Raw genomic sequence first — 25,613 nt, 5'->3', positions numbered from 1 at the left:
GGAACACAAAAACATTGCGAGAGAACGTAAATTCCGACTTCAATAAGAATAAATTCCCTTTGGGGGCTCTGTACGTTTCTGCCTCCTGGGAAAAAAGTGTAACAAACTAAGAGAATTTTGAGATACTAAATCAGCATGTGGTTTTTTTTTTTTTTAGTCAAACATTTTTGAGATACTTTGCATCTCATAACTGCACTTTTATCCTAAAATTTTTATCTAATATCTCAAAATGTCACTTAAGTAATTAATTCTCTTAGAGTTATGGTTGGTGTTTACAGTTATTGTTAATATGAAAACTCATTATTTTCATTGCTGTTACTTGATATTTTTATTAGTATTATGCTTAATGTAGGCTATTCAACCTTATTTTTAAGCTTACTGTTAACTAATGTAGTGTTCATATACTGCAATTCGCTTTGGACAAAAGCATCTGCCAAATACCAGAACCATAAAATTTCAACTTTAATCTAAAACATTTTACTTAGTTAGTGGCTCTCTCCAAGTGGCAAAAACAGGCTTCCATAGATAATCCTAGATCAAGCCTTGCTTTTTGTCTTCTCTTCTCTTGAATTTCTTGTTACTGTTTTTCTGAAATGGCCCTCTGCTAAGGTGTGGTTCGCAAGAACATGATCACAAATTCACATGATAGCATGGTGAATTTTGTTTGGAATTGCAATGTTTGGTTGAAAATCTGAAGACAAAATGTTTCACATGAAATAGTTTGCCCAAGTACACCCTTGAGACTACATTGTGTGTTTTCATTCTCATGAAAGTAAAAAGTAATTCATTTATTAAAACATCAAGTATCAGATACCCCAATGTACAGCATTTGAACATTCATCTGTGCTGTGTCATCATAGAGATTTATTTAATAAGATAAACACAAATAATACCCAGATATGCAAACTACATCAACACAGTCCAGCTCACTACACAAACCTCTGTGCAATAGCCAATAACTTAGAATACTCTCCTTCCTTCTCTCGTAAATGTGTAGGGATGGGGACTTTGATTCTTGTTCCTGTAGGGTTTCCATTGTCCTCAATCAAAACTACATTGTTGGAGTCAAATCGTGGAGTCATTCTTAGTCCTGGCATCTTATGCCCCACAATGAGGGCCTTCTTCTTCTGTCCTTTGATGGCCAGCAAGATTCTGTCACCAACTTTGCCGACTCCATTCTTGGTATACACATGGATGACTCTAGGTGGGCGATGGTATGGAGTAGTTCCAAGAGCACTGTTATCAACGACTCGGACCCGGCTCATTTTCTGAATAGCTGAGACAGCGGCTGACACACTACACACACACACACACACACAAACTAGTCATTGGACTCAAATCAACAAAGAATGATGCAACAGGCAACACAACTATCTTGTCAATCCACAATGTTTGAATAAATTACCACGAGTTTTAAATGCCTATAACTCAATTGACATGAATGTATCCAAATTCCAACATTACTAGACTGTACCTTATTTTACCACATGCATTCATTCTCTGATTGAAAGCTCTCTTCCCAAATAAAATAATAGCTACATAACTTACAACACAGTACAGTGTTTCCCATACATTGACTTATTTGTGGCGGCCCACCACAATATCAACATTGACCACCACACAATGATTTTCCTACTAAATTGTGCCTAAATCTGGTTAGCATCATAACCACGCTGTGCTAATTTGTTAAAAACTGTTACGTCCAAGTTAATTCTGCAAACCTACCACCACAAATAGAATTTAATTCTGTGGGAAACACTGCAGTGTCACAAATATCACGTCACATATATTCAACAACAGTAACATAAGTCTAAAGACTGAAGGACAGTGTGATCATCCTATAACAACAAAAAAGAATGAAGACCTTGTAGCAGTAAGTGTCCACTTACCTAAAAGCTCTGTGCTGAGCCCCTGATGCCAAGTGGCAGAGTACCACTCCAATCGATCTTAATAATGCCATCGCTCCTGTGAAATAGTGGGAAAGGAAATAATATGGAAGAGCAGTGTAACACCCGGTATTTTAAGAGGTAAAATAATTTGTTAGCTAGCTAGACGACCCTAGCAAACCCTCGGTTAGGTTCTTTGGTCTAGTTTGATACACCGAAAGGTAAACACGTCATATGCATCCTTTATAGAAGTTGAAACAATTATAATAGACAAATAGTTGAAAATCTGTTTGTTGGTTTTAATCTTTGAATCTAATTCAAACACAATAATAAAACCTACTGTATCATTTCACGTTACCTCGTCTCAGCACTTCATGCTTTGCCAATGTCAAGTTGACGTCATAAGTATGCGACAATGCTTAAATTCCGTATTAGCAGAGGTATTAGACATTAAATCACAGAATGCTCTCAGATTAAGATGTATGCAAGTGAACAGATGCACATATTAAAGCAGTTGGAATGCCATGTTCTAAAGAATATTAAAAGTAAAAAGAGGAGTTACGATAGAAATTAAAACAACTGAGTTAATAAAGGGAATTAATTAAGTTTCTCTACCCTGCATTTCAATTAATACTTGTGCTCTGATGATGAAAGCCTTGTGACAGCCAAATGCTTAAAGTACATTCTTCAGATATTTTTTTATCTGAATTCCTGAAAACAAATCCCTGGATTCATCGGCCACAGGGGGGCAGATAACTTCCGGAACATTCACTGTATGAGAGCTGACGTTAGTTCATCTGTATGGTCAAAATCCTGCTGCTGCACAACGCAGGCGGTGTTGTTGGATTGACAGCGGGCGATAAACAGAGAGGTAATGGACAAGTCTCTCATGGACTAATGTTGAGCGGGTTTATTCTGTTTAGCTTTGGAAACACTTTAGACAAATATCATTACTGTATATACACTGTGGAGAGGATTGAAAAATCATTGCAGTTCTCCGCCAGGTAATGTATGTACCTTCAAAGTTACAGCGTTGCAATTGTGCGAAGCCAGCCTGTGCGGTTGGTTTTCGGCTGCCTTGGTTCGATTGAAAAGCTGGCAAGATAGATACTAGTCTAGTTAGCTGCTTTAGCTAGTGATAGCTGACGTTATTGTTTTTTCTGATGGGACATCCAAAAACAAGTGATTGAATCGAATATTCGTCAATGGTGTTATTGTCAATTTGAAAGTATATTAGATATATACTGGCCTTTGGTTGTATATTTAATGAAAAATATTGGCTATTGCTGCCGCTAACGTTAGGAGCTGACTAGCTCGCTGGATTGTCTCGGGAATCAGAACGTGAACCAACCACCAGCAAACTGGCTAGCTTCTAATTTAGCCACCTGTCATGGCACAGCAGTTGCTGCTCTGGCCTTACCTTACAGTAATTGTCAAACACGATAATGCTAGATATTTTCTGTAATGCCCTTATTATGGATGCCAATACCCAAACTGGTTGGTACCGTTGGTGTTAAGTATTGTGTGTGGGGGGGAATTATACTTGTGAAGTTCTGTATGTAACGTTAGCTATGTGCAGCTAACAAATGTTACAACCATAGTACACCGGTTTGTCACATTACAAGGATAGGCAAACAGTTAGGTTGGTTATGGGGCATATGTATTGGTAGCATTAACCTTAGTTTTCTGTAATGACACTGTTGCACTTGATCTGTTCAAGCTCATTTACATTGATTCTGTGGTGGTAGCTAACGTCACTTCTAACATTGCCCAAGCAGTTTTCATTTGGTAAAGATTAGCTGTAACGTTGGCTAATCGCAGGTGGCAAACAGCAATGCCCTATCCAACTTGCATTTGTAAAATTGGGTATTATTGTGTACATGGCGGTTTGTACATTGTGTACTTCTATTTAGCTAATGCTACACTAACGCTAATTTAATGTCTCAATTATCTGGCCACAGATATCCTGCTAACGTTAGATGTGTTGGCCTGAAATGCATCTCCTCGCAAATCGAGTTTTATATAGTAATAACGTTCGTATGGCGATGTACATTTTAGACTAATATAAAACAAAATGTACTTGATTGGATGTAGTGTTGATTGACCTTTGGTGTGTTTGTTATGCGATTTTGAACCGTTAGCCTCTCAGTTCTACATTTCCATCTCTGGGGGTGACCATAGGCGTATGTCTTTTAGCATCCTGCATGGTTGGGGCCAAGTAGTTGGCAATTAGTCTTCTTGGCGGCATGACGTTAGCTACTGACAAGTGCTGAAAGGGGGACCAGAAAACTTCCTGCGGCTTCGACCAGAAGTGTAAAAATCTCTGTTCGATGTCGAAAAATCTCTGTTTCTTTTTCCGGTAATTTTGAATTCATGAATGGATGATTTTGGAGATGGAATGGTCCTGCTGTTTTGAGTTAGCCAATGACTGCAAGGCTCACCCGTGCAGTTGGTCATTGAAGTGAGTCGTTAGGCCGCTATATTCACACATTTGTGTTTAACCCCTGTTTTGTTCATTTCTCTAGTGTGTTCTGTTATGTACAACATTATTATTACTAACGTTGCTTTACAAGATGATGTAATGTTAGGCAGAGTGTTGTATCATAATAATCTGGAGATTAGTGTCAATCCTTTTGTCTCGGTCGAGAGCATCCTGATTGTAATCCTGAAGAACTCTCCACTAAATGACTGCGATTGATTGCGATTGATTTGCGAAAGAAACGTTTAGCATTTGAAACACTGTTTGCAGCATGATGGTATTTTACCTAGAAACCGGAAACCTGACAAAGATCCCTGTTCAGACTTGTGGCTGGCATGGGTACCTGGCAGTAGTTGGAAGTCATGTTAAAATTGTGTAGCCATCTGCATATAGGCCCAAGTTAAAAGTAACATCTAATCACTATTCTTTGTCATTATTTCAGAATATCGTTGAGCTGATTTTCAGATCATGGATTGAAGCATTTTTCCTTGCTCTTGAGGGTGTGGATTTCTCTCATGCTTAATTTAGAGTGCCCATTCTTGAACATCTTAAAATATTCACACCGTGCTTTTTATCCACAGACATACTGTGGACAATGACAGACAGGCAGACGGCCAGGGTCATCAGTGTATATTACACAGCGTTCATATCCATCTCCACTCATGAGTTCACACACAAGAGCCAGTAACAAGCTTTAATCCACCAAATTCCCACCTCTAGCTTCGAGTGACCCTCACTGTCCTCTCTACTTATCACAAGTAGCAAGTCCTCTATTTATGCTCGGCTATATGTCAGCGAGTCAACACTGTCAACATGGGCAATAAAAGTGTTGCTTTTTCTAGGAATGGATGTTGTCGTAATTTGGGCTCCAGTGTGGTTTAACTAACTGTTTCTTAGTCAGTGGGTGCACCTGATCAACTCCCACAGTATGTTTACGAAGTGGCAACGTGCTGTCCTGGCCACGGTGACTAAGCACATTTGGATGTGTGATGCGTGGGAATTGGGTCTCCGTATGAGATGGCGACCTGAGAGGTCTCAGGTTTCAGATTGATGTCCGGTAGCAACATTCAGCAACTCATCACATCATGACTCACTTTTACCAATCATCTTAATCTCTTCTCAACGTGTGTGTGTGTGTGTGTGTGTCTGCGCCCTGTACACAAAGGCTTGTGCTGCCTCAGTTGCTAGGTAACTCATAAGGGCTCACTGGTGCTTCTCTTTCCATCACATGGAGTGTTGGCTCGGCTACTATTTCAGGTTTTCCCGCAGCACTTTGCTTGGACTGATTGATCTTCATCGATTGATCGACTTCATTTGTTTTTCTCTTAGCCCTATAGATTATATTCAGTTTTGCGCTCCTCCTCTGTCTATCCCGGTTTTGTTTCGCTTTACATATTTATTTGATTTTTATTTTTGAAGCTGGATGGCTTTGGCCTTAGGGACTCTGTGCCCTGGTGGCTGAATTTCTCTTCAGTGTTCTAGCTGGTCGACTGATGCTAAGGACAACCCTCTTAAATCACAGATGTCTCAGGTCCATGAAGCAGATGTAATGATGTGTAATGTGGTTAATGGTTGACGGGACCCCTTGTCCCTGAAGTGTTTTCCTTGCTGAAGATTATCAGAGCAATGCCCCTTCCTTTATCTTCTCTAGAGCTGATAGATGACTGTATATTCTAGACGTTGATATTGGATTTTGAGTGTTGTCAGATTGCACCGGTCAAAACACGTGGAGCTGTATGGAAGGTTCTTGTGTAAGTTTCTCTGGACAACCTGATGTATTGTTGCCTTCAACCGTCAGAACTCTCTGTTCTATACAGTTCACAGAGAAAAGGTAACTGCGCGGCCACTCACCTGACACGGCAAATGTGTCAGAGCAATCTGCGTAGATAAAAAACAAGCATTATCAGAATCGCTCTCTGTGTGTAGCCCGTGCTGATAGCCAGATCAGGTGACTTCGTAATTACATTTGATGTTTACATAATCATATTTTGACCATAATGCAGGGGAGGTAGCCACATGTGCAAAAGTGGTTAGAGTCACAGGCCTCTGAACCCAGCAGCGTTGAGGACGAGCCGTTTGTTCAAATAAAGTGAGCTGTAGGGCTGGGACAACGCGTCGACGTAATCGATAACGTCGACGCAAAATATGCGCGTCGATTCGTCAAGCATAACGTGTGCTGCTAAATATTTTTAATTTTACACCTTCAGTGTTTCCCATACATTTACTAATCTGTGGCTGGGCGCCACGAAATCGAAACCACCCACCACACATTGATGTTCTATGTTGTAGGCTTACTATTTAAATAGATAAGATAAGATTAAATAATTTCATTGAGCTGCACTTTTTTTTACTCACGCGGCCTTTCCTCGCCCCGCCCGCTCTCTCTCGTAACGAGCCCGCTGCCCCTCCTCTGCATGTGCATTTAACAAAATATTCACGATTGTTGAAGGATTGTAGCCTAGAAATCTAGACGCACCCTAGCGGCGGCAAATTAATTTGCTCAGCCTGTACGTCTAGTATCGAACCATAGGAATTTATTTTGGCTTGACACCGTGGATGTTATCCAATCACAGCGCTCTATTTCGTTACAGAGTCTTAAGGCGGGCTTAACAGGATAACGACAGTCCTGTGACGGTGAACAACAAGGAAGGTGGCTATGGCGAACGAAGAGCGGTTGTTTGAATCGGCGTTGGCGTCAACTTTGGAGGAGTTGGACTTGTGCTTTTCTTTGAAAGTTGAGCAACACAATGCACTTAAGTCATTCCTTTCTAAGGATGTGTTTGCCGTTTTGCCTACCGGATACGGATATGGTCGTAGCGCTGGCCTATTGCATGCCTAGGCAGTTTGAAAGACAATTCTCTGCCCGCCCCTTGGATTAAGCGAGGTGAATGATTCGATGCCAGACTATACATCTCAATGATATAGGATGGCCCCGCCAGGCTAGAAGGATTGTTGTTGCCACATAGAAGCACTGCATAGAACACAGCGGGCTAAATTGCTATTAAATCCGCTTAGCACCGTGACCATGCTGCGCAAATTTGTTCAAAACTGCTGCATTAAAGTTAAAGTAAACTCTGCTAATGTCTTATCACAACATAGTACATTGAGGAGACTAAACTAAGTTAAGTTATGCAATCAAGCAGTATCTCAAAGCTAACGTTAGAATACTGTTTGGATGTCAAGTTTAGCATGCTTACTTACAGCTGCTTGTATTTCGTTACTCATGCAGGGCTCATTTTATTGACTTTATTGATTTTATTGACTGAATGTTTGCAAAATCCCGATGTAAATTAAAAAGTGTTTTCCAAGACTCAAAAGTGCTTGTCCCAAGGAGAAGTACGAACCGTTATTTGAACTAACTATGTTATGAATTGCATCCACACAACTGTGTTAATGTTAATTGCAAGGATTCCCTCACGAACTCTTAAAGTGACAGGCACTCAATTAGACCTATACACACTACTGAACTTTATTGAATGCTACCTCTGACTAAGAATGCATTACTTTTCTCTTGTATAGTCTTTTATTTTGGAATCTTAAGAGCAATAAACATATATTGCAATGTTAAAGAATTCATGTATAAGTTGCTATTAGGAAATAATTGATAATCGAATCGAATCAAAATCGAATCGGACTGAAAAAATGAATCGTTAGATTAATCGATGCATCGAAAAAATAATCGCTAGATTAATCGTTTAAAAAATAATCGTTTATCCCAGCCCTAGTGAGCTGTACTCTTTGCTTTGCCTTGTGCTTTGCCTTTGTTGGTTTCTTGGCAGTTTTGAACTTATAATTAGCCTAGAAATCTAGACGCACCCTAGGGCTAGTCTAGCAACTCTCCGTTGGCTTGTGAGCTCGAAAAATTAAACTTCTATCAGGCCAATCAAATCGTGTATAGAGTCATTAGGTGGGCTTAACATAATGATTGATGCCAGAGTTGCAACGGTTTGGCTTGAATTCCCTGCTACTTGAAAACAAATAAGATGGATGTTGCTGTTGGCGAACAGTGAGACACGAGTTAAGCTTTTAATAAGTTGGCAAAAGTTTGAACTAGCCAACTAGCTCCGCTGGTGGGAAACGCATGGGACTCATAGCGCTGTCCTATTGCGTGCAGGGGGAATTTGAAAGACAACCGATTATCCCGCCCCTCGGACTGAGCACTACGAACGGTGAGTGCCCAGACCCTACATTTTAATGTGGGTCTGGCTCGTCAGGCTAACTTATAGCAATAATGTTCAATAATGTATCATTATTATTAATAATAATAATAATAATAGTAGTAGTCATATAATAATAATAATAATAATAATAATACTGCTAATAATAATCATCTTTATTTATATAGCACTTTTCAAAGTACTACTTAGTGTATTAGAGCTTGTTTACATCTAGATTCTTTTTAAAACTTCCTTTTTTTAATGCGTTTCTTTTTTTAATCGCATTTACACAGCATTCGATTAAAAAATATCTTTGTACACACTGGAATGCAAAACGATTACAAGCACTGTTTATGTAGAGCAGGGGTTCCCAACCTTTTTTGACAGGTGACCCTATTTTGATGTCACAAAACGTTGGCGACCCCAATCATTCTTGTGAGAGAGTGCATCTCATCTCTGCTGTCACATCCAGTTGAGAGCTGTATACCCAAATGTCCTAGCAAGTTAAATTGTTTGTTTGACTAACTTGCCTGGTTGTTTTGCTACTTTGTTTGAAACGTTGATCAAGCATTGTTACCCATGATCTCATGCGGGATGTCTAAGTTTATTTTTAGCTTACATAGCTAGATTGTAATGAAGAATCCAATTACTTACTTAACTTGGATATAATGTTTTTATTATTATTTTATTTAATGTATATATTTTTATGTAATGTACTGGTCAATTGTAAGAACCCAATATCTCAGCCAACCCCATTTGAATTTCAGGTGACAGGTCCCGACCCCAAGGTTGGGAAAAGATGATGTAGACTAGAGTACTACTAGAGGACTAGAGTACTACTCGTCTACTCGTCTGCGTTCCTCCCCCCCCCCCCCCATGAATGGAAGGAGACATAAGACCAGTGCGTTAGTTTATCAGTTTGTTGGAAGTGACAACAGGGTTGGGAAAACAGCAGGATCACAACACAGTATGATAGGCCTACAATATGACATGGAGATGAATTATCAGTTATCCACACGTTATGTCAAGTAAGCTTAGTGATTAAAATGTACAAAAGCCTACCAAGACATAAAAAAATATGAGTTTATAAAATTATCTAGATATGTGTACCCCTTAGTGTTATTATTATTATTATTATTATTATTATTATTATTATTATTATTAATAGTATGCCAATGGTTTCTCAGAGTGGCTGCATGGATAGCTTGAAAGCAATCATGATCGCACAGAGCAGTCAACCTCATAAACAATTGATCTTGCGCAGTGTTTCCCATACATTGACTAATCTGTGGCGGGGCGCCACAAAATAAAAATCGGCCGCCACAGATAAATATTCTATGTTTAATTTAATTTAAATATAAGGTCAAATCCTTGCATTGCCATTGAGCTGCGCTTTTTATGCACGCAGCCTTTCCTTGCCCCGCCCCGCTCTCTCATGTATCCCGCTGCCACTCCTCTGCATGTGCATTTAACAAAATATTCACGATTGTTGAAGGATTGTTGTTACCACATATAAGCATTGCATAGAAGACGTCTGGCTAAATTGCTATTAAATCCGCTTAGCATCGTGACTATGCTGCGCAAATGTGTTCAAAACTGCTGCATTGAAGTGAACTCTGCTAAGGTCTTATCACAACATAGTAGGCTACATTGAAGAGACTAAACTAAGTTAAGTTATGAAATCAAGCAGTATCTCAAAGCTAACGTTAGAATACTGTTTGGATGTCGAATTTAGAATGCTTAGCCTACTTACAGCTGCTTGTCAATTTCGTTGAAGGGCTCATTTTATTGACTCTGACACTGAATGTTTACAAAATCCGATGTAAATGGAAAAGTGTTTTCCAAAATTCAAAAGTGCTTGTCCCAATTAGAAGTACGAACCTTTATTTTAACTATGTAGAAAACGTTATGAATTGCATCCACACATCAGCAGCCTTTCAACTGTGTTACAATTGCAAGGGTTCCCTCAAACTTCTTAAAAAATTACAGGCACTCAATTAGACCAAAGTCCTTTTAGGCAAGTCCCTCCACTCGGCGGCCATATACCAACGTTTTATGGGCACTCAGCGGGCACAGTCTTTGGGTCGAACTGCGCGTGCGCAAGGCTTCACGATTCCAATCTTGCTCCAGCGGCGAGATCACAACACACCATATGATTGGCACGATGTCTTCACAACACACCATATGATTGGCTCAATGTATTCACATCACACCACATGATTGGCTCAATGTATTCACATGTCGACGTTTTGCCGAGGAAGGGGTGGGATATGTGTAGACAACGGCCATATTGGCATGACAAACTAGCCCCATGCATTTCTATGGAGTATTTTTTGAGTGCTGTGTCTCTACATTAGAAAGTCTCTGATTAGACCTATACACTACCAAGACGATCTTAATAAGATCAGCTACCGCCACAAATTGAAACACTGTTGCGTAATACCCAGAAGTACATAGCTGGGTAACTGAACCTGTTGGATCCCACAGAAGACGGGATGTGAGTTTTATCCTAAAGGGAAGCTCTTCAGGGGGCATTCGTTTCACATCTCACTGTGACAGCGTGTTTCAGCCTGTGTTTTTTTTTTTTTGGCTCTCATAATTGGAAGTCACACATCGAGGTTAACGTTGATATTTTAGGTTGTCTCACAACATTTACGTTGATATTTTAGGTTTTCTCACAACAATAATTTCACAGATTTATGTTAATGATGACCTTAATTTTTAATAGATTTCAAAGATCCATTTTGAAAACTTTTGTGAAGAGTGTGTATATACATTGTGTTTGAGCACACTCAACAGTTTGGTCAGCCTTGGAGCTTTTTCCTCAGTTCTGGCCATTTTCTGCTCAATCTACAATTGTGAGTCAGCTGTTCCCAATCTCTGCTGTCTTGTCTTGTCTTGTCTGTTGGGAGCAAGCAGCTGCCCGCTAACCTAGCCACCTGTTCCCAGGTCAGTTTCACTACCAGGGCAGATTATTCAGTTGAGCTTTAGGAATTTATATAGCACCACTCACAATAGACAAATATTGTCTCAAAGCACATTGCATAGTCCTAGACCTTGTCTTATTAGAGCAAGCACAGTGCAACAGTGGCGAGGGAAAGCCCCCTTTTTACCAGGAAGAAACCATAAGCTAAACCCAGCTTAGGATCGGGTACTCGTCTGCTGGAGACTTAACCTGACTCTCGCCAGATGAATTTCGTTCCGCCTAGCTCCACTCATCCATCTGGAACCGATCCATTGAAGTGTTGCTTCAGAAGGCTGGGCCTAATCAAAAAATGCTTGCATATGATTGAATAAGCCACTTGTCCGTCATCTATTGACGTGCTACTTCAACCACTCACATCGAAGCCAACCCGTGACGCTGATAACAGTCTCACAGTCGCTTCTACGCTATGTCACATCTATGAAACTCCCGCCCTGCGTCCTGATTGGCTGTACCATAAAATCAGTTGCAGAAATCACTCTCAATGGAAGAGGTCCCAGATGGATGTGAAGCTAGGCGGAGCTAAGCGGAACGAAATTCATCTGGCGAGAGTCAGGTTACTGGAGACTGGCTGGGCTGAGGGATAGAAATGCAGAAGGGCGGAGGAAGAAGCAAGCAGATAAGCTGTACACAGAATTAAGCAAATACTTCAAACACGCATGATATTGCCATGCCCAAATAGAGGTGTGTGTCTGTGTGTGTCTGTGTGTATGTGTACCTTGAATTCCTTGCTGTGCTGATCCGTCACCATCACTAACGTTTAGGTTGCAGACCTTCAGGCCTAAAGCAAAGTTAAAGTAAAGCAGCAACATGTGATGTCTAGCTCTGTTTGTGTTTGTATGCGGCGAGAGCAGGCCATGGCAACAGCACTGGAAGGTGAGGTGGCACCGGGTTCTTTTCATGTGTTCTGTTGGTGTCTGAGTGTACACTATTGTGAAACCATGACAGCAATGCAGTGACTCTCTGGAGTGCATTTAGGCAAAGCCTGTGAATGTGATTAGCCTAAATCCAGTGATTTTATAACTCCTGGACATTAGGTTTTGCCCTCCTCTTAATGACCTGTAATAATACTTTCCAACACATGGTTCACTTATACACTACAATTAATCTAAATGGGTAATTCAGTCTTTTATATCTTAATCTTATCTTAATCTTTTATAATGTTTTAGAATGCTTAAAAGAGCTCCATATGTGCCTACTGTCAGTGAAGGCTCCTGTGCCTACGCATATTCCTAGTTCTGCCTTGGGGTATGTTCAGACTTGACTTCTTTTTTTGACAAGAGAAGTTGTGCATACCGGTTTTTCAGATTTTGTTTTTAAAAATCTGCCATTGTCTTTCTTCCAAAAAGCGGGGTTTTTTTTTCGGTTATCAGCTTGTGATTGGTCAGCTGTCAAAAAACAGGTTGACGTAGGGCGTTTTACCGCTAGAAGTTGAAAATTTCTCAACTTTAAAAACAGCTCTGAGCTGCAGAAAAAGACACCCGCCATCGCATTTTAAATGAAGCCAAAGACTTTTTTGAAATACACCTAGTCCGAACGTAACTTAGGGCTGTAACAATATGCATACCACAACCAAAATTGTGAAACAACCATCCACGATCTTGTGTTGTGGTTCGAGAAGACAGAATGGCAATACACACACCCCTCTCCAGCCCCAGAGATTCAAATACAGATAGTCCTTTGAGCTCTCAGTTCATTTCCACCACCCCCAAAAAAAGAAAACCAAGGTAGAAACTAAACCGTGGCAAAAAAGAATCAAGATATAAACCAAACCATGGATTTGATGTATCTTTACACCCATAGTCCTCCTTATTTTGAGTAATCGGGAAGGTCCACCATCTTTCACAAGAACAGATTCACATGCATGAAAAGACTGAAACTGGTAAAGGAGTTTGTTGAAAAGTTGCTGGACAGTCTAAAAAACATGCATCCTTCACTAGCTGACTCGTCCAATGCCCCATCCTTGGCACGCCAGTGTCAGTGCCAGTACGGAATGGGTGGCATCTCCACCGCAGTGGGCCGAAGCAGGGCCGCCTGAACTGCCTGAACTCCGTTTGTTTATTGTTCTGTGTCCCTTGTGAGTGATGTCAGGGCAAGGAGGGGAGAAAGGAGGCCTGTCGCTTCGAGGCCGCTCTGCACAAGCCCACTAACTACACTGACTCTACGCCGCTCTAAACAGACTCTGAAGATTGTGGCAGCAGTCCATGGCTGCTGCTGGATTGCCTAGTTTATTAATGTTTCCATTCAAATCCTGTCTTTCAGGTGATCATAACGGGTTAACGTTCCTAGGCACTGCCCAAATTAAGGCGTGCACTGGGACATTTAGTAGTTGAAAATGGACAATTGTATATAGTGGCTTTGAAAGTTTATGAAAACTTCAGGCACAGAAATTGTCCTTGCCTTAAGCCCAGACTGTTGGTATAATCATTCCGAAGATGTATCCTAATTTTTTTGTCTCCCATAATGTTTGTGGATTGTGATGGAGGCCTTCGTCAGGCTGTTTTGAGAGGGAATAGTGGTTGTAGTAGTTTCCGTGTTCTTGGTATGTCTGAGCACGCTGCCAAGCAGATCTGTGTCGAGTTTGTGACTGAGGGCTGAGTGCGCACACCCACACTCCAACACCCATTGTCCGAATAAGAGCACTGTTTGTCTTCACATTGATAAAGTTCTTTATAGTGGCCCAGGCTGCCCAGTGCTTTTTCCTTTTTCCTTTTTCCTCCCATGGTCCTATACCTCTCTCTTTTGTCATATCTCATTTTCTCTCCCTTAGCCATTCTTTCTTTCTCTCGTTGTCAGTTTTTCTCTCACTGTTTCTCTTGTATTCCTTCTTTCTCTCTCCCTCTCTCTCTTTCCCTCCCTCTGTTCTCACCCTTCACCATTTTTATTTTATTTTTCCCCTCTTCCTCTCTCTCTGTCCCTCACTCCCTCACTCCCTATCATACTTTCACCCTTCACCTCTCTCTCTCCCCTCCCTATCTCTCTCTCTCTCTCTCTCTCTCTCTCTCTCTCTCTCTCCCCCTCCCACCCTCTCTCTCTCTCTCTCTCCCTCTTTCCTCTCTGCCTGTGTATCTGCCCTGACATAGTCTGTCTGACTGGGTTGCTCCTCCCTGGTGTTCCTCCGCAGGGCTTAGGCTATGCTCTCCCTAACCAGTTTTTCCAGTCTGGTTCCTGGAGAGACCAGGTGACACGCATCCAAGACATGCTCTCACTGTGCCCTGTGTGTGCCTGTGTGCGTGCATGTAGTGTAGTATCTTTTATGTATCTTTTATGTAGTATCTTTATTTTGTGTAACATTATTATTTTGTGAAACTGAATTATGTAGTATCCTTAGTGTATGGAACAGAAGAATGGTTAGTATCATTAGTATATGGAAACAGAAGAATGGTTTAAGTGAAAACGAACAGAGCTATTACTAAGAATCAGAGGTGACCTGGGCAGATGGTCTCAGGTCAATGATGACTTGAAGGGGTATAAAAGCTGAACAGCAACATGTTAAGTTAGCTTGTTTCCTGAACCAATGCTCAGGTGTGCATTAAAGCTACAGTGTTGTTTCGCTTTGTCAAAATCATTCTGAGTTTGGCTCAGTTGATCAGAATTCTACATGACAGTAGAAAGCAGTGCTGCATGCTCAGACAGAACCGCATCTCTCTCTCTCTCACCTGCGGTAACATTACACATTAGTACACACTCGTTTATATCCGTGGTATTCTCATAGTCAACATGACTCTAATTGTCATGCACTTCCATCTGCACAGTCTTGTTAGGTACACATGTTGTGGCAGTTGAGTCACAACAGAGGTTATGCAACGTGGTGACACTGAGTGAGGTGAAGCTGTACTGAGCTGGCAGCTCTGTTGTTGACTGTGTGGCGGCTAGGTTGAAAGGCGGATCGAGGTCTATTCCAAATAGAGGCAAGCATGACTTATGGGGCACACTAGTGATGACAACAAAGAGACCTGCTTTTACGGGCTCTTGAGGTTGGATTAAAAGTTGGATCAGAGGCAAGATGTCACCCATTTCACTGGACAATTAAGTAGTGTTCACCTTGTAGTATCTTTAGCTGGCAGAATGTCAGAATATTAGAATTAACATGCTATTGTAAACTGAATTTTTGTATCTTGAATTCTGAATATTGTGCAGCATATTTTAAGTAGTTCAATTCTTGTCATATTCAAATAAATTCTTCTCATATTTTCAAAACAGGAGACAATAGCAGTTAGTCGTACATGATCAACAATCACTTTCCTGTCTCATCCGTCTGCCCTTTGTTATCCTTCCTGTTGTGTGATGACATGAATATGACCTCAGCGGTACCTCAGACTGTTTAGATGAGCTTACAACTGTCACAACAGGCTTTAGTAATGGAGCACTTCATAAATACCCAATCATCTAGGCTAATCTCCTAGCATGAAAGCTAATGTATAGCCCTCCACCAAACCCATTAGCAGGCACTGGGAAGAGCCACTTTTTCTCTCTCTAGGCCAGGGGTGGGCAAACTTTTTGGCTCAAGGGCCGCATTGGGTTTTGAAAACTGGCCGGCGGGCCGCACAACAACCCCCCCACCCCCGACACATACATAAAAATAATATACATTTATTATAGCCTATAATTTAGTATGAAAAGTAGTTGTTTTAAAATATGAACTGCTTAAAAATGCTGCTAATTTTATGCTGTTTAACAAATGTATAAATTGTACACTGTCGCTTTAAGACAGTCGCTTTAATTCACGTTTATTTGATCTTCTGCCTGCTCCGCTATGGCTAGTGCTGTACTGGGCCCTCTCACAGTTTTTAAATGGTCAGTAGTGGGAACTACTGTTGCCTTCAAAGTTTCTTATAAGAAGGAGATATCAATTATCAACAATGACAAGCCAGCTGGGACCTGCGGCTCTCTCTCCCCCTTGTCAGTGCAGACGCGTTTCCAATTAAATGGATCGCATATAATGTTGTAGATCTGCTGCAAAGGAGATAACTAAGAGTTAACTTAGTTTAACATGATGTTATCTCTATTTAACATGATGTTTTGACATTGACATAATGTTCTCTAAGCAGTGTTTCCTCTAGGATTTTTTTAAGCAGTGGGGGTAGGCCTGTCCGAACCCCCACCCCCCCCCGGCCCACGGAACTGACAACTGACACTTCGCTGCCACTTATATGTATTCACCTCTATTCACACACAATGAGGCATTATTTTCAGTTGTGATTGAGCTGTATATTTGGAGAATCTACAACAGGTCTGCACAATGAATTTTGAAAGGCAACTGCGACGTCTGCCCCATTTCTGATACCGTGGGGGAAGAAAATGAAACCGTGGGGGGCTGCCACTACCAAGTCAACATAGAGGAAACACTGCTAAGGAGAGTGAAAAGCAGTTTGCAGTAAAGCTAACCAACGTCGTCTCTATCGCAGGAAAAAAATAGCGAGCAGCCTGATAACCAAATGAAATGCTCGGCGGGCCGGATGAAAGTGCTTGGCGGGCCGTATCCGGCCCGCGGGCCGCAGTTTGCCCACCCCTGCTCTAGGCGGTTAGGCTACCCTTTATTTTCCAGACTCTGCAGTACATTGATCTATGTTGCCAATTGCTTTGTATGTTTTTACTATGCTGTGTACTTTGTGTGCTTGCCAGTGCTTGATTATTTGGGCCCTATCATGACAGTCAAAAGCGCATCGTCACTCGTCAAAAGCTTATTCAAATTTAGTAGGATGTCCAATCCACACATGGGAGGGTTTTCGTTATCAAACGTCAAGCGCATGGCGCAACAAGGTGTTCTTAGGTTTTTTAATCAGTCATGGGTGTGTTTGGGGCGTAACATAATTTAAACCAATAAGATTGACATCTGTCATTCCCTTTTAACGGCGCAAAGCGCAATGTCAAATAAATGCATCGGTATTTTGACATTCAACAGCACATTTGAAGGAGGCTGCTTGCAAGACTGTATGGAATAGTCATTCCACTAAACCATGCTTTACTAAAACCTAGCATAGCCTTCACGCATTTGCGCTCCTCTATTACAGTGTTTCTCAACCTTTTTTCAGTGATGTACCCCCTGTGAAATATTTTTACAGCCAAGTACCCCCTAACCAGCGCGAATTACCTCTACGCTTCAACCACGACTCCATCGTTTGAGTTTTGACAGTGATTGACAGGTGATGGCGGGTGGTATGTGACAGGTTGGGTCGAACCATCCTGGTATAGGGGGGACTCTGGGTTTTTAGGATAATGAAATTGAATAGCCTACTGAAATATAAAATTAATTTTATTAACTTATATTTTCCTGAAATATTTATTAAATAATTGTTTTTAAAGTATTTTTGCATGGATTCTACTTTTTAAATACAGCGGGGAAAATAAGTATTAAACACGTCAACATTTTTTTTTCAAGTATACTTCCAGTGAGGCTATTCGCATGAAATTTTCACCGGACATTAGTATTAACTTAGGTAATCCACACATATATAAAAATCCAAACATTAATGTCTAAAAGTAGAGTTATGAGTAGAAAGTGGAATGGCACAGGGAAAAAGTATTGAACACACTAAGAAAAAGCAGTACACAAAGGCAAGGAATGGCAAGGAACAAACTGGAATCTATAAGTAGTTCGAGAAATTATCCCTCCTATCTGTGCAAATTTATATTAGCTGGGTTAGTACATACTGGTAGGCTATAAAAAGGTTTTTTGCTACCAAGGTGTCACACAAGAAACATTTCACGATAAAGGGTAAAAGCAAAGAGCTCTCCCAAGACTTTTGCAACCTTATTGTTGCAAAACAGATCAATGGGACTGGTTACAGATGTACTTCAAAACTTCAGAATCATTCAGCGAGCAGTATTTTAGCCATTATCTGCAAGTGGAAGGTACATCACTGCATCATCAACTGGCCATGCACAGGATCTCCTTGCAAGATTTCTGACCAGGAAGTCAGAAGAGTAGCCCAAGAGCCAAGGACCACTCGGAGAAAGCTCCAGAAAGACTTAGAGGCAGCAGGTACAATTGTTACAGAGAAAATCATAGGTAATGCACACAACCGCCATGGCCTCTATGCACGCTCATCCCGCATGACTCTATTGCTGAAGAAAAAACATGTCAAAGCTCGTTGAAAGTTTGCTACACAACATTTGTACAATCCTATAAAATACTGAGAGATTGTATCCTGGTCAGGCAAGAGCAAAATGTAACTTTTCGGATGTCATACTACACACCATATTTGGAGGATAAATTGCACTGTGCATCACCCTAAAAATACCCTACCAACAGTGAGGTTTGGAGGTGGTGGCATCATGGTGTGGGCTGTTTTTCATCTCATGATACTAGCAGACTTCATACAATTGAAGGAATGATGAATGGAGTCATTTTGTTCCGGGAGAATCTTTACATCCACCAGGATGATGAGGATGAGACATGGCTAGACCTTCCAGCAGGACAATGATCCAAACCATTCAGCAAAGGAAACTCTCAATTGGTTTCAGAGAAAGGAAATCAAGGCCCTGACTTCAATCCAATTGAACAGTTTTGGAAGTTAACTAAAGATCAGGATTCACAAGAGGGACCCCTGGAATTTTCAATATTAAAGGACTATCTGTTTAAAAGAATGGGCCAAACTCACACCAGAATACTGTGACTGATTAGTTTCATCATACAGGAAATGCCTTGAAGCTGTCATTACAAATAAAGGCTTTTCTACAAAGTATTTCAGAAATTTCAGCAGACGTGTTCAATACTTTTTTTCCTGTGTCATTCTACTTTATTACACATAACTCTACCTATGGACTTTAATGTTTGGATTTTTTTATATGGGTGGATTATCTGAGTTAATACTAATGTCCGGTGAAAATTTCATGCAAATAGCCTCATTGGAAGTATACTTACTGAAAAAAATGTTGACGTGTTCAATACTTATTTTCCCCGCTGTATATGTATATTTTAAAATCTCACGTACCCCCTGGAGTGCCTTAACGTACCCCCATTTGAGAACCACTGCTCTATTATTTGAACTCATTGGCAAAGTGAAACTAACTTCACCATGGTGTCAGTCAACGACAAGACAGTTATATGCAGTTACTTTCACTATTGACTGACAATGGGTTACCATCGAAAACATAGGCTGAAAAAAGCAACACTTACCCTAATATTGCTCAAATGACTGGATAAAAAAACATTTATCCTGCAGAGGAGTTGCTTATTTCTCGTGACAGTGCGTCTTCAGCTGTGCTCCATACATGTCTCTCGCCTCTCCCCTTATCACTTTTAACCGTCATTACTAATTTGCAAATGATGGTGAATAACTACTCATCATGATATGTACAGTATTTTGTAATATTTTATTCTAATTTTGGTGTCCATTGTAATTGTGCAATTTGTAATGTTTTGCATGGACGTGCGCTGGTGTGCGTTCATGGATGATAGAAGGATGGTGCGTTGTGCACCCGCCAATATGACAATACGCTCTAAAATAACATATATTAACAGAAGTATACAGACTTCTGACCAGGTGTACAATAGCGATTTTTAGACAATGCGCTAAGCCACTCCCTAAGTTGTTAATTGCCACACCCCGGCCGCATTGTTTAAAAAAATAAACATGCTAAATAAGGAATTAAACTTTGCGCGGGTGGAAAATGAGTTTTACGCCATGCACCAGGGTGCAAAATACAGCCCCTTGTCTTGCCTGACCTGGGCATTAATGGAAAAAATAAAGGCTTGCCTATACCGGTATCGCTCAGCATAAAGGAGAGCAAAAATGAAAAGGATAATAGAAGTTGAATGAAAAAATAAATAATTAAACTGACAACAGCCCTTTATAGTATTTAGCCTAGCCTGCTGTCTGCAGTGTGATGCTGAGTTGTGTTGCAGTGTGATGCTGAGTTGAATTGCCTGTTCAGAGAGGCCTCCTGGAGACTAAATGAGTTATTGGCAGTCACATGACCCAGCACAGACGCTGCCTTTCAGATGTATTTTGGCCGCTCGGGAGCAAGGCTGCAGCGGAACAGCGTCTCGGAGACCCGCAGAGCCTGTGACTGCCCCCTCTCCACGGTGGAGGCCGTCCGCCTGTAATTTAGACGGCCATGTGGCTGAGTTTTACACGGTTAGCCCCTAACTCGATTAGCACTGCAATGTCCGTGGGATGCTAGCTATTTTGTGTCCCATCAACAAGCCCATTGTGAAGGGAACAAGAGCATCAGAGTGAGTCTCCAATAGACTGTGTGTGTGTGTGTGTGTGTGTGTGAGAGAGAGAGAGACTCTGTGGACTACTACTGCCTGTCTCAGATGCCATCTCACACACTTTTTGAGAGTGCTTCCGGGTTGCTTTCTACTTTTTGTCTCTTTCTGACCTTCTGATGCCTTTTCCCTTTTATTTGTAATTTACATCAAACACACATGCTCACTGAAGTGTTCAGTTTTACCTACTTATTCTCTAAGGTGTACGGGAATGTTGAAAAATTAACGTTTTAAAGAATATCAATTCAACATAGTATTTCGTTCTGCAAAAAATCTATGTTAGAAACCCACACCTTTTAAGGGTTAAATTCAAGTACATAGCTAGACATACTTTATTGCCATTGGTGGTAGTTGTTGTTACAGAAAGGTAGCCCAATCCAGTAAAGGAGAAAAGAAGGTACAAAAAAAGAAAATCTCTCTCCAACAACTTTAATTATGTTCTGAGGACATTCTATGTCAGTCTAGACATCTTGATTCGTTTTAGGTGTTTTATAGGTCTCTTTACATTTGCATGCAATGGACAAGAATATCATAAATCTCTCTTCAACAACATTTATGTTTTGAGGACATTCTAGCCTATGTCAGCCTAAGCATCTTGATTAGTTTCAGGTGCTTTATTGGTCTGTTTGTATTTGCAAGCAATGGACAAGAATATCATACTAGGCTATATATCATTACTATCAACTATCAAAAGTTCATGTTATCAAAGCTTCAAAATGACATAATCTTTGTAACATGGTCTTAAAGGGACACCAGGCAACGTTTCCGTGTTAATTACTCATCTTCGTAAGTCGGTTTGGTTAAATGACTCATTACAGGGCGAATGAGGACTCTCTCGCCCGCCCCTACTGCCTGTAGGAAGAATATCCCGCTTGCAAGTTCAGTGTATCGTACCCGCCAACTGAAGCAGGATCAGTTTATATCCTGCATCCACAGCACAGATGCTTCGGCATCGGGCTAGCCATGCAAATAAATCACTGTTTTACACCATTTACGAGGCTCAATGTATCTCCACACTTCATTGGTAGACTTCCGAGGGCACAAAAATAATTCAGTGGATAAGCATGGATTCCAGTTGCTGCTACTGGAAGAAACTGGAATCCATGCATTTCCACAGAATTATTTTTGGAATCTGATCCCTTATCATACCTGTTCATTCTTACTCGTCGCTCAACTTATCGTGACTAAATTCAAGATGGCTGCAAACGCTAAAACTCGGGCTGTGTTGCTATGCCAAACTGTTAAAACTGTGTTAAAGTGTGCTAAGCTCAGGCTACATTTAAATGTGCTAAATGCTAAGTGTGCTAAATGTCAAATGGTGTGTTAAACTTTATGCTAAAATATGCTAATAGTGTGCTATGCTAAGTGTGCTAAACCTGTGTTATCCCTCCCCCCCCCCCCCCCCATCCTCTGTGCCCTGTGCGATCCCTCCCGTCCCCCCCTGTGTGTCCCCTGCGCCCCCCTGTGCAGGATGCGGCAGTGATAATGCTGCTGCCTGTGCTGGCTGTGCTGATGGGGTTCTGGGCTGGTGGCCTGGCCGAGGCCCTGCCCAGGCCGGAGGAGGTGGACCCCAGCTCTGCTGACAACAAGACCTGGTGCTTCTCCGCCCGCATCCGCAGCACTGTGCTGCAGGGTCTCCCCTTCGGAGGCGTGCCCACGGTCCTCGCCCTTGACTTCATGTGCTTCCTGGTGCGTACCACTCAAAACACTCACATGCTCATACTCATACTCTCTCTCTTTCTCTCTCCCTCTCTATCTCGTTCCCTCTCTTTTTCTCTCTCTCGCTCCCTCTCTCCCTCTCTTATCTACCACTCTTTCCCTCTCTATCTCGCTCCCTCTCTCTTTTGCTTAATCTCGCTCACTCTCTCCCTCCCTCTCTCTCTCTCTCTCTCTCTCTCTCTCTCCTTCCCTCTCTCTTCTCTACCGTTCTCTTATCTCTCTCTCTCTCTCTCCTTCCCTCTCTCTTCTCTACCGTTCTCTCCCTCTCTCTCTCTACATCAATTTAAATGGATCAACTGATGGATGGGAAAACAAAAGCTGACAACTAAATGATGAGCATTAATTGCCACTTGCGGTTTGAAAATGTATGGTCCAGTGTGGTGGATGCTATTGCATTGGATGTTCATGCATTACTGGACTTGAAGCACTAGTTAAGCTGAAAATACTCTTATGGTGGTAGTAGTAGTAGCAGTAGTAGTAGCAGTAGTGGTAGTGGTGGTTGTAGTGGTATGTGTACATAGTTATGTTTATATGGATGTATGTTTTTTGCTCTCTCCATAGGTTCTACTCTTTTTATTCTCCATCTTGCGGAAGCTGGCATGGGACTATGGTCGGCTGGCCCTGGTCACAGATGCAGACAGGTAAGCCAGGATGCAGCATGTCTGTGCCATTCAGACAGCATGCCCAATGACACATAACTCCTCCCCCACCCCCCCCCCCCTCCCAGGTACAGTCTACCTTGCATATGAATCATGCAGTTGATATGTGTACTGTAGGGTTTGACATTTGCTTCTTTTACAGGATTTACACTATGACTTGCTTATTTGTACATTGTATGCCCCCTCCCTCCCCTTTCAAATAAAGGCTGTGAGGCAAGTCACACATCAGAAACTGATGCTCAGGAATTGCCTCATCTCTATGGAATGTCACATCTCATCCTTCTTGTATGTTCATTAAGGCTGATAAACCTTACACTTCTCCGAGGTCCTGATGGGTGTCTGTATGTGTTAACGTCCTCATCGGCTACAATACCACAGAGTCTGTTACACCACAAACTCTTTCTTCTACTGCAGACAGAGTAGGGTGATGTGGGGTGGGGGGGGGGGGGGGTGGGGGTGATGCGCCCCACACTGATGCGCCCCACACTGATATTTCCAACCCCCAGAACCCCAAACAAGGTGTAGCCTTTCGAGCGCGCAGCAGGAGAGCGTGGCCGCCGCAAACCGGAGTGCTCCGGAGTTTGTTTGCTCAGGGCGAGAGCCGCGGTCTCTCTCGATCACCCCACCCCACATTTGTTCAGCTGGGAGCCCCACCACAGAGGCCTGCCGGCAGACTGACCCAGCTGAGGCGCAGAGAAAAAGCCCATTAAACTCCTGAAGGCACTTTCATCCACTTTATGAATCAGACACAGAGGTCCAATGGCTCATCTTTAGTTCAGATGTGACTCTTGTTTTAGTTTTAGGAAGAGGCTTCTTGTCATGTGACTGTAAGCGCCATGGTGGCAGATACTGGCAGCTGGATGTTCATGCTTTTGCGTTTCCCACGTCATGACTCATTAGATTACGATCTAGTATGGATCCGTCTTAGTCACAACACAACACACACACACACACACACACACACACACACACTCAGACAGACCACAACTTCTTGTTGCAGTCGTGACCATAGCGTCATGATTCAGCTTGTATGAAGAAATGGTATGGTGCATGTCCCCCCCCCCCCCCCCCCCCACAAAGAACAAAGATTGATTCTTCAGTTCTGTACAATGTTATATAACCCATATTTTACTCCTTGTGTACTGTACCCAGTAAGCGATTGATGTCCTGTCCAGATCTCGAGTTAGACTTGACCAGCTGAAGCATTTGGGCACTGTGCTCAGACCTCAGAACTGTCACAGTTCAGTGAAGATGAAGGGTCTTTCTGTCTTTCCGAGGGGGCTGTCTGTATGCTGTGTCACTCTGCGGACATGCAGTCCCACATGCCTAAAACCCTTTGTCAAGATGTTGTGAGCAGTACCCCTCGCAGTTTGGGGTCGTAACAGGCAGGGAGGGGTCTTCTGAAAGAGCTGACAGAAATCTATTTCTTTGCAGACACCAGGGGTTGAAAAGCCCTTAAGCCAAACTCAAATTTCTCTCTCCCTCTTCTTTTTCTGGTTCTGAAGACAGGATCAACGGTACCGGCGCCTGGACGAACGGGAATAGTATGTTTTTGTTTTTGTTGTTTTTTTCCACGTCGCCACTCTCAGTCTCCTTCTCTCTTTCTTTTTTTTCTCCCACTGCTCTACCTTTCCAAATTAACACTCTTCCTCTCGTTTCTAGACGGTATGAGATCCGTTCAGCCCCTCTTCACCCTCTTTATGTCTCTCTCTCGGTGGAAGGGCCCTGTCGTGTCTGTAGCCGCACTACTGATCACTCTCTACCCAGTACAATCTGGGCCTTGTCTCAATCTGTGTGCACATTTTTTTGTAATCAGTGTGTGTGTGTGTGTGTGTGTGTGTGTTCACTTCTCTCACAAAGCATGCGCTTCTCGGCCTGTCTGAGTGTGCCCTTTGCCCCACAGAGGCAGGACGCGCACAGGGAAAGGTAAAGGTAGCCTTCGCCCCGTGGTTGAGTAGGAACCATCCCCCCCTTTGGTTGCTTAAAAACACATGTAACCCTCCTCCCTTTTTCAGTCGATGTCTGTAATAGAACCCACCCTGAACTCTCTGAGGAAGTTGTATTTCCTGATGTTAGACATTCCAAACAAGTCAGCCCCAAGATATGAATATGTTTCCACTGTTGGTCCCTATTCTCATGGGATTATGGGTATTGTAGTCAGTATTTCCTGTTGACTAAAACAGAGCAAGGGGTCACCCAATGTGGAGCAGGATTACAAACACCGTTCTTCCGACTGGTGGTGGGTCTCTAGTCTTTCAGTTTGTGTTTAATCTTCACTAAACCTTTTGTGTCGGGTATGTGTGTGTGCGTTTGTGTTTTCTAGTGTGTGTGTGTGGTAGTTTGCATGACCTTACCTTCCACATGGGTAACAGGGTGCTTTTCTTCTCACACAGACGTCTTCCACTATCGCCTAACTTGTGTGCAAACATACACACAAATGCACACACACACACATATGCACTTGTCACCCAATGATGAGCGTGTATGAGTATGTGTTTTGTGTGTGTGTCAGG

At 42.0% G+C, this 25,613-nt stretch overlaps 2 protein-coding genes across 6 annotated transcripts in view; one reads left to right on the top strand and one right to left on the bottom strand.

The window, feature by feature from the left end:
• Nucleotides 1-748: 748 nt before the first annotated feature.
• Nucleotides 749-2,316, bottom strand: mrpl14 (mitochondrial ribosomal protein L14). 2 transcript variants are annotated; one of them, XM_076286532.1, is made up of 3 exons: nucleotides 2,245-2,316; nucleotides 1,890-1,965; nucleotides 749-1,296 (listed from the first exon to the last, which is right to left on the bottom strand). In XM_076286532.1, exons 2-3 carry the CDS (start codon nucleotides 1,958-1,960, stop codon nucleotides 930-932), a joined length of 438 nt encoding a protein of 145 aa, XP_076142647.1. In that variant the 5' UTR covers nucleotides 1,961-1,965; nucleotides 2,245-2,316; the 3' UTR covers nucleotides 749-929. The 2 variants fall into 2 exon arrangements, with proteins under 2 accessions (XP_076142647.1, XP_076142648.1); XM_076286533.1 differs by having other exon boundaries at nucleotides 2,227-2,279.
• A 388-nt stretch (nucleotides 2,317-2,704) lies between these two features.
• tmem63ba (transmembrane protein 63Ba) overlaps nucleotides 2,705-25,613 on the top strand; it is a 53,611-nt gene continuing 30,702 nt past the window's right edge. Inside the window, exons 1-4 of one of the 4 annotated variants that reach the window (XM_076285463.1) lie at nucleotides 2,705-2,757; nucleotides 22,193-22,411; nucleotides 23,003-23,082; nucleotides 24,606-24,644. In XM_076285463.1, the coding sequence (XP_076141578.1) occupies nucleotides 22,208-22,411; nucleotides 23,003-23,082; nucleotides 24,606-24,644 (323 nt within the window). In that variant the 5' untranslated portion in view covers nucleotides 2,705-2,757; nucleotides 22,193-22,207. The other 3 variants (XM_076285464.1, XM_076285465.1, XM_076285466.1) reach the window with 3 other exon arrangements.

The sequence above is a fragment of the Alosa pseudoharengus genome, unplaced genomic scaffold, assembly GCF_046254945.1.
Source record: "Alosa pseudoharengus isolate Yale_2024_CS ecotype anadromous, Long Island Sound unplaced genomic scaffold, YU_APseudo_1.1 YU_APseudo_1.1_scf_15, whole genome shotgun sequence".
NCBI lineage: Eukaryota > Metazoa > Chordata > Actinopteri > Clupeiformes > Clupeidae > Alosa > Alosa pseudoharengus.
The sequence above is the reverse complement of the archived record's forward strand: the minus strand, read 5'-3'. Positions and strand labels throughout refer to the sequence as shown.